At 34.8% G+C, this 9,708-nt stretch overlaps 1 protein-coding gene across 1 annotated transcript in view; it reads left to right on the top strand.

Annotated features, from left to right (window-relative positions):
• Window positions 1-9,266, top strand: part of CRISP1 (cysteine rich secretory protein 1) — a 30,973-nt gene extending 21,707 nt beyond the window's left edge. Inside the window, exons 6-8 of the mRNA XM_058553934.1 lie at window positions 337-434; window positions 2,512-2,600; window positions 9,139-9,266. Of these exons, the coding sequence (XP_058409917.1) occupies window positions 337-434; window positions 2,512-2,600; window positions 9,139-9,266 (315 nt within the window). The remainder of the gene's footprint in view (window positions 1-336; window positions 435-2,511; window positions 2,601-9,138) is intronic.
• Window positions 9,267-9,708: the final 442 nt, after the last annotated feature.

Below are 9,708 nucleotides of genomic sequence, written 5' to 3' on the forward strand. Positions count from 1 at the left end.
TATACCATGCCTGTGCTCTGATGATTAAGTAAAGTTCCTTCCATGCTTCAGTTTTTATATAATCACCAAGCAGCCCTCAACATGTTATCTGATTTTCCATATAGATTTGACAAGAAGAGAATAGGCAAGTGTCTATGATGGCCACTGAGTGTGCATATGTATGTGTGTTTTCTAGACGCATAGGAATATTTCTGTTTCTATGACTTCCTAATAAGCCATGATCAAAGCATCCTAAAAGCAAGCATATTTATTGTCAACCGTGGATAACAATTTTCACATTGTAATAATTTAGCAAAATGTCAAATTATTTATAAAATAATCTCTTTATCTTTACAGGTTGTTTGGGCCACTTCTTACCTCATTGGCTGTGGGATATCATCATGCCGCAAAGGAAAGTCAACACAGTATCTCTACGTTTGTCACTATTGTCATGAGTATGTGTTATTCGGCTTGTTTTCACATAGCTTTTAGACACATATCTCCCTCACATAATCTAGTTTCTCAAACATTATAAAAGAAAACTCAAATAAAGAGTTCATTTCAGTTAATCAGAACTTAAGGTATATAATATCATTTGGGTAATACCTAAAACATTACATACACACACACACATTTTTATTTACATCATATTTTTTCTAAATAAATCTATACCTCATTAATAGAATGTTCAAGTTCAGAACTATTACCAGTAGTCTTGCTATGTGTTATTGATTCTTCAAGTAGTATTATTTAAGAGAAACAAATTTGAGCCAGCTTAAGCAAAGAAACAAGGATATTTACTTCAACGACACAAGAGTATTTTTAGAACACAAGAGCAGAAATGCAATGGAATATCAAGAAGGAACATACAGAAAAAGTGAAGTGTTCTTTTACGTAGTTTTTTAGTCTAACTATTGGTATATGTCTTTTCTTTAGAAATTAAGTTTACATGTTGTCAAAGGTGTGAGTTACAATTCCTAGAAGAGATAATCTGATTGCTTCTGTGAGGGGCTGATGTACTCCTTTGTCCCATCAGCTGTGGTTATACGAGCTCCAAGCATGGTGTTTAACCACTGTCTCCCATGTGTGTAGCACAATAAAAGATGTTCAATATGAATCAATGAAAATACTTTATCTGGTAATACGGTACCATATTTACACTTTAAATGAGAACTCCAGTATTACTATAGATTCAATAAATATAACATATTCATATAATAGCTCTATATGAGTTACCTAGTCTTATAACATCTTTATTTCAGTTGTTAGTATTTGTTGTGATTTTATCTATGTAATTAGGGCTGAAGACAGTAAGATTTCTTTGCATCTACAACATGTCAATTGTACTAAATCTTTGCAGTGGCTGGTGGTCTGTGGTGAACTTCTGACAATACAAAAGAAAAAAAAAGTAGAACACATGATGTGATAAGAGAATTTTCTCAGCCAAAGACTAGGCCAAGTGTCTGACCAAATCCCTTACTGAACTAAGTAGTCAGTTTCTCTTATAAAGTAAAATTTTAACAACTCAGATACCAAAGAGAAAAATATCAGATAGAATATTGTTTCAACCAGAACATTTACTTTATTTTTTAAGTGATATTAAGTAAGAATCAACTATAATCCCCATTGTTTTTTTAGATATCTGTGGGCAAGACTGTCTTCTCTGAAATTTCAAATTAGCTCAGAACTGGAAATTCTCATCGACTCTGTTTCTTCCCTGACTCTAATACTTTAGATTTAGCCATGCTGATGTACTTTCAACTTTTATAACACTCCATGTGTTTCTACAAAAGATACTAACATGTATCAAGTTTCTCATGACATAGTGCAAGATGAAATTAGAACATCTTCAATGTAAGTCACTTTTTCTTTTTTTTTTTTGTGAGGAAGCTTAGCCCTAAGCTAACATCCATTGCCAATCTTCCTCTTTTTGCTGAGAAAGATTGACCCTGAGCTAACATCTGTGCCCATCTTCCTCTACTTTATATGTGGGATACCTGCCATAGCATGGCTTGATGTGCGGTGCATAGGTCCACACCCAGGATCTGAACTCTTGAACCCTGGGCCACCAAAGCAGAACATGCGAACTTAACCACTATGCCACTAGGCCAGCCCCTTAAAATTTTTCTTAACATTGTTAAGAACCATGTTCTTTTTATGACTGTTTACCAAGTTCTTATGGGTATTTAAAAAAAAAGTGTCCTATTGTAAATGGCTCTAACACCCTCCTGCTTGTTGGGACTGAACTGTTCACAAGTCCAGTCCTGCTAGAAATTGATTGTCCAAAGAGATGCAAATTGCCTCAAAATATTCTTAGGACTCCAGAGTTGCCTGTTGTACATTCAAAAAGATAAATTATTATCATTGTAAGTCTAGAAATCTTAAACCTGTCTTAAAGATCATCATCATTATATACAAGTGGTTTTCAAAAGTTGTTTTTTAAAGTTGATTGTAATAGTGAGTAAAATTTTATATACATTTTCCAAACATCAAATTTTATTAATCTACTTTTTTCTTCATTCTTTTTTGAAGGGGAAATGAGCCTGACAAAGAGAATAAACCTTATAATATGGGAACTCCATGTGGAGACTGTCCAAATGACTGTGAAGATAAACTTTGTAGTAAGTTTTACATCTCAGTTTGCTTAATGTTGACTGTTGATCTGGGAGCCATGTGTCCTTTAAATCAAGCATTTAACAGTATTGCACTTTTCTGTAACTTTCATCTCAATCGTCCCACAGGAAAGATCAACATTATTTCTGATTTCCCTTTCTTCATCCCCAAAATGACCAAGAAGACCACGATTAAATCTATTGGAATGGAAATTAGAATCTCTAGGTCTACACTCAAGTATCTACTCTAAAGCTTAAAGACCCTAATAGGGGCACCTTGGATAAGATGTTAATATAAGTATAAATTTTTCTGTGCTTTATAAAAAGTTTACGGGCTGTCTTATTGCAGCCCCCAAATTAGACAAATTGCTTTCAGGTTACCAGTACTCTCAAATTGCTTGCTGCTCCGTAACTCTCCTACCTGCCTGACCACTTATTATGGCATGTAATTTCTTACAAAGTGATTCTTATTCTTCCACATTCCCAGTGACACATCAGAAGATGTTAGCTGATGATCACACTGTAGCCTCACAGCACTGTCTTTTATTTCTTAAGTAAATTTTACCTACAATGTAGTTTAAACCAATGGGTGCCATTTCATTCCTTTAGATGGTAAAAATTCCTTTTCTCTAGAGCCTCCTGCAAACACAATTCCCTAATCCCTGGGGATAATGTTGACAAGATAATTTTCAATAGTTTGTGAGTAAATAAAAAACCCAGAAAAAATATCCTTTATCTTCAGACTTGGAAGGCCAGAGGCTTCTTTCCCTATATATCCATCTCCTTCTCTTCTTTTCTCCATCATTCTCTTTCATTCTCTCTCTCTCTTCCTCTCTCACTTTCAACTTCACTTTTTAGACTCCACTTCTGAAAAGAAACATAGTTGGAGAAAGATAACCTATCTACTAATTGTCTGTGATAGGGAGGATGGAGCAGGTTTTTTTTTACCAAAAGATAAAAGCAATGTCTCCAACGGTATGAAAAATATGATAGAAGTGAAATGAGAGTAGGAAAGAGAGAAGTATTACTTCAGAAGATCGAATCTTTAAGATAGAAGATACATATCTTAAGCCCTTTACTCATCAATAAATGCATGAGAAGATGAGAGATATTAAATAAAGATATATATCTAAGAATGGGATACCTTGGATTGGAAACAACGCTAAAAATATAAGACCTGCATATGCAGATACAATCAATTTAGTATACTTCAAATAAATTTTATGAAAACAAAATTTCTACTTATCAAATAGTGGAAATTACATAAATTAGTATAATTATATAAATTAGTATAATATATATAAATTAGTATAATTTATATAATATATATAATATAACTACAGGAAAAGCAGTTCTAAGAGAAAAATTCGTAGCAATAAATACCTATATTAACAAAAAAGAAAGTGCTCAAATAAACAACTTAACTTTATACTTCAAGGAATTACAAATAGAAGAACAAACTAAGCTCAAAATTAGTAGAAGGAAGGAAATAAATATCAGAGTGGAAATAAATGAGATAAGAGACTAAAAAGACAATAGAAAAGATCAATGAAACTAAGCTGTTTTTTGAAAAGATAAACAAAATGGAACAATCTTTAGCTATACTTACCAAGAAAAAAGAGGAATCAAATAAATAAAATTAGAAATGAAAGATGAGATATTACAACAGATACCACACAAATAAAAAGCATCATAAGAGACTACTATGAACAAATTTGACAATCTAGAAGAAATGGATAAATTCCTAGAGACATACAATCTACTAAGACTGAATCATGAGGAAATAAAAAATCTGAACAGACTAATTACTTGTAAGGAGATTGAATCAGTAATCAAAAACCTCTCAACTAAGAAAAGACCAGGACCAGATGGCTTCACTAGCGAAGTCTACCAAATATTTAAAAAATAATTAATACTAATACTTCTGAAACTCTTCCAAAAAACGGAAGGGAAGGGAACACTTCCAAACTCATTTCATGAAGCCAAAATCAGACAAGACACTACAATAAAAGAAAATTACAGGCCAATACTCCTGATGAACATAGATTCAAAAATCTCAAGAACATGTTAGCAAACCAAATGCAACAATACATTAAAAGGATCACACACCATTGTTAAGTGGGATTTATTCTGGGAATGCCAGAATGGTTCAACATCTACAAATCAGCCAATGTGATACACCACACTAACAAAATGAAGGATAAAAATCACATGGTCTTCTCAATAGATGCAAAAAAAAAGCACTTGACAAAATGCAACATTCTATCATGATAAATTCTCTCGACAAACTGGAGCTAGAGGGACTGTATCTCAACATAAGAAAGGTTGTATATGACAATCCCACAGTTAACGTCATACTCAACAGTGAATAGCTGAAAGCTTTTCCTCGAAGATCATTAACAAGAGAAGGATGCCCACTCTTGCCACTTTTATTCAATATAGTACTGGAAGTTCTAGCCAGAGTAATTAGGTATGAAAAAGAAATAAAAATCATCCAAATCAGAAAGGAAGAAGTAAAGTAGTCTTTATTTGCAGATGACATGTTACGACATGTAGAAAACCCTAAAGACTTCACCAAAAAATTACTGAAATTAATAACCGAATTCAGTAAAGTTGCAAGATACAAAATCAATATACAAAAATCAATTGTGTTTATGTTCACTAAGAACAAACTACCAGAAAGAGAAATTAGAGAACAATCCTAGTTATCATTGCATCAAAAAGAATAAAATACCTAAGAATAAATTTAACTAAGGAAGTGAAAGATCTATACACTGAAAATTATAAGACATTGATGAAAGAAATTGAAAACAACACAAATAAATGGAGAAATATTCTATGCTCATGAATTGGAAGAATCAATAATGTTAGAGTGCATACAACTCAAAGCTATCTACAGATTCAATACAATCTCCATCAAAATTCCAATGGCATTTTTCACAGAAATAGAACAAACAATCCCGAAGTGGGTGTGAATCCACAAAAGACCTCAAATAGGCAAAACAATTTTGGGAAAGAAGAATAAGGCTAGAGGTAGCACACTCCCTTATTTCAAATTATATTATAGAGCTATAGTAATCAAAACAGTATGGTACTGACATAAAAATAGACACATAGATCAGTGGAACAGAAGAGAGAGCCCAGAAATAAACCAAATAAGCAAATAAGGTCAGTTAATTTACAACAAAAGAGCCAAGTATATAGAAGGGGAAAGGATAATCTCTTCAATCAGCGGTATGGGAAAACTGTTCAGCCATGTGCCAAAGAGTGAAACAGGACCACTGTCTTACACCATACACAAAATACAGCTCAAAATGGATTAAAAACATGAATGTAAAATCTGAAACCATAAAACTCCTAGAAGAAAACATGCAGGCAAACTCTTTAACTTCAGCCTTGGCAGTGATTTTTTGGATTTGACACCAAAAGCAAAAATAAACAAGTGGGACTACATCAAACTAAGAAGTTTCTGCACAGCAAAAGAAACTATCAACAAGGCCAGCCCCGTGGCTTAGCAGTTAAATGCTCGCACTTGGCTACTGGCGGCCCAGGTTCAGATCCCGGGCACACAGCGACGCACCGCTTCTCCGGCCATGCTGAGGCGGCGTCCCACATGCAGCAACTAGAAGGATGTGCACCTACGACATACAACTATCTACTGGGACTTTGTTGGGGGAAAAAAAGGAGGAGGATTGGCAATAGATGTTAGCTGAAGAGCCGGTCTTCCTCAGCAAAAAGAGGAGGATTAGCACGGATGTTAGCTCAGGGCTGATCTTCCTCACAAAAAAAAAAAAAAAAACTATCAAGAAAATGAAAAGGCAACCTACGGAATGGGAGAAAATATATGCAAATCATATATCTTTTTTTTTTTTTTTTTTTTTTTGGTGAGAAAGATTGGCTCCGAGCTAACGTCTGCACCCATCTTCCTCTATTTTGTATGTGAAATGCTGCCACAGCGTGGCTTGACAAGCAACGTGTCGGTCGGCACCCAGGATTCAAACCTGCAAACCCCAGGCCACCGAAGCAGAGCATGCAAACTTAACCACTATGCCACTGGGCTGGCCATATATCTGATAAGGGGTTAATATACAAAATATATAAATAATTCATATAAATCAATAGAAAAAAATCCAATTAAAAACTAGGCAGAAGAACTAAATGGACATTTTTCCAAAGAAGACATCCATATAGCCAACAGATACATGAAAAGGTGCTCATCATTACCAACCATCAGGGAAACACAAATCAAACCCACAATGAAATATCATCTCATACTTATTAGAATGACTATCATCAAAAAGTTAAGAGAGAAATGTTGGTGAGGATGTGGAGAAAGGGAACCCTTGTGCACTATTGGTGGGAATGTAAATTAAAGATTCACTATGGGAAACAATAAGAAGATTCCTCAAAAAATTAAAAATAGAACTATCACATGATCCAGCAATTCTACTTCTAGGTATTTATCCAAAGAAAATGAAAACACTAACTCAAAAATACATCTGCACCTTCATGATCACTGAAGCATTACTTATAATAGCCAAGACATGAAAACAACCTAAATATCTATCGATGAATGAATGGATAAAGAAAATGTGGTGTATATATATATATATATATATATATACAATGGAGTACTATTCAGCCATAGAAAAGAAGGAAATCTTGCCATTTTTGACAACATGGATGGACCTTAAGGGCATTATGCTAAGTGAAATATGTCAGACAGAGAAAGATAAATACTATATGATCTCACTTATAAGTGGAATCTAAAAAAACCAAGCTCAATGATACAGGGAACAGATTGGTGGTTCTCAGAGGCTATTGTGGGGGGTGGTGGGTGGTAGTAAATGGATGAAGGTGATCAAAAGGTACAAACTTCCAGTTATAGGGTGAATAAGTTTTGAGGATGTAATGTACAGCATATTGACTATAGTTAATGATACTGTATTGTATACTTGAAAGTTGCTAAGAGAATAAATCTTAAAAGTTCTCATCAGAAGCAAAAAAAAAGTGTAACCGTGAGGTTATGGATGTTAACGAAACTAAATGGTAACCATTTCACAGTATATACACAAAGCAAATCATTATGTTCTACACCTTAAACTAATACTATATGTCAATTTTATCTGAATAAAACTAGGGAAAAAAAGTAAAGGATGAAAGAAAAAGATGAATTAAAACACCTTAGAGGCCGGCCCCATGGCTTACCGGTTAAGTGAGTGGGCCCCGCTGCTGGCGGCCCGGGTTCGGATCCCGGACGTGCACCGACGCACTGCTTCTCCGGCCATGCTGAGGCTGCGTCCCACGTACAGCAACTAGAAGGATTTGCAGCTATGACATACAACTATCTACTGGGGCTTTGGGGGAAATAAATAAATAAATAAAAATTAAAAAGAAAAAAACACCTTAGAGAAGTTAAAGAAAAAAATACGTTACGTAAAAAGAAAAAATCTGGGGGCCTGCCCAGTGGTGCAAGAGGTTAAGTGTGTGCGTTCTGCTGCAGCAGCCCGGGTTTCGCAGGTTCGGATCCTGAGTGCGCACCGATGCACTGCTTGGAAAGCCATGCTGTTGCAGCATCCCATATAAAGTGGAGGAAGATGGGCACGGATGTTAGCCCAGGGCCAGTCTTCCTCAGCAAAACAAAAAAGAGAAAGATTGGCAGATGTTAGCACAGGGCTGATCTTCCTCACCAAAAAAATAAAAAAAAGAAAAAGAAAAAATCTGTTACATGTCATATTTCTGTAAAATACTACATAGCAGAAGACAGTGGGATAATGGTGGATAACTTATAAAAAATTATTGATGTACATATGTTCCTGTTCATATGATAGAGCCAATTGAGAAAAATCACTGTGCTGTTATTTAAGATAATCTCTGGGTGAAAACAGAATTTGAGAGTTTTTGCTAAACTATATGTGGATTTTATATAATTTTTACATTGGCTGTATGTTAGTTTTTTTCATTAAAAAGAAGAACAAAGCTGGAAGACTCACACTTCCTGCCTTCAAAACTTACTACAAACCTTCAGTAATCAAAACAGTGTGGTACTGGCACAAAGACAGACATATAGACCAGTGGAATAGAATAGAGAGCCCAGAAATAAACCCTCGGCATATATGGCTATATAGTGCTTTTAATAATCCAAAGCAATGCCTTATCTATTAAAGGATAAAACATTATATAAGTAGACTATAATGAATGAATGAAACTTTTTCACTTTCTTATGTACAGCTTATGATGTTGATGATTTCGAAATGACATTATAATCAATAAATGTGATTCATCTCCAGTCTGCTTAGTTATAGACCTTCCAAAAAAAGTGATTAAAGAAAACTGTTTAACATCAAACCAGCCTTTAATCTTCTTTAATAACTGACCCCATTTAACTCATTACCTGTTTTCCATTCTGATTTTATTAGCTCATGCTAATCAAAATTAATTAGCTATTGTTAATAAATTTTACGCTTATGTCTTTAAGGAGATGATCTCTTTCTCCAGTGACTGATTTTTTGAGATAATATTGCGTAAACATGTTTTTTTCTTTCAGCTAATCCCTGCCTCTACTATGATGAATACAGTAACTGTACGACACAAAAACGAGTTCTTGGATGTCGCCACGTGTCGGTTAGACTACTCTGCAAAGCTAGTTGTCTGTGTGACACCGAGATAAAATAGCCTTTGTTATTTGCAACTGTAATGTGCTCTTGGGGAAATGTCTGCTGGATTATATCTTTTACCTTACTTTGCTTCAGTAGCTTCTGCTGAATTTCTTTGGGTTTTAACTGTACTTGAGATCCTAATTTTCACTAATCATATATGGGCATTAGTTATTTACTTCCCTGCCACCCACTTCTGTCCTGATATATCCTGGAGTAACATTGTTTTAAACTTTCTTACTGCTAGAGTGAAAGGTCCAGTTCAACACAATCATACCTAAATCATGTGATTTGTAGTTCGTAGGTTGACATAATTCAATTGATGGCATAACTGATTCCCGCAACAATAAGCAGTGCTAGAGGAGGGTCTATCCCTCTTTAACTCCTCCCTCTGCTTTCCCATGTCTCCAACCCCCTGACGTTTGTCTTCCCTGCACAACTTGCATGCACTGATAATTCTT

Source organism: Diceros bicornis, chromosome 14 (assembly GCF_020826845.1).
Source record: "Diceros bicornis minor isolate mBicDic1 chromosome 14, mDicBic1.mat.cur, whole genome shotgun sequence".
Taxonomy (NCBI): domain Eukaryota; kingdom Metazoa; phylum Chordata; class Mammalia; order Perissodactyla; family Rhinocerotidae; genus Diceros; species Diceros bicornis.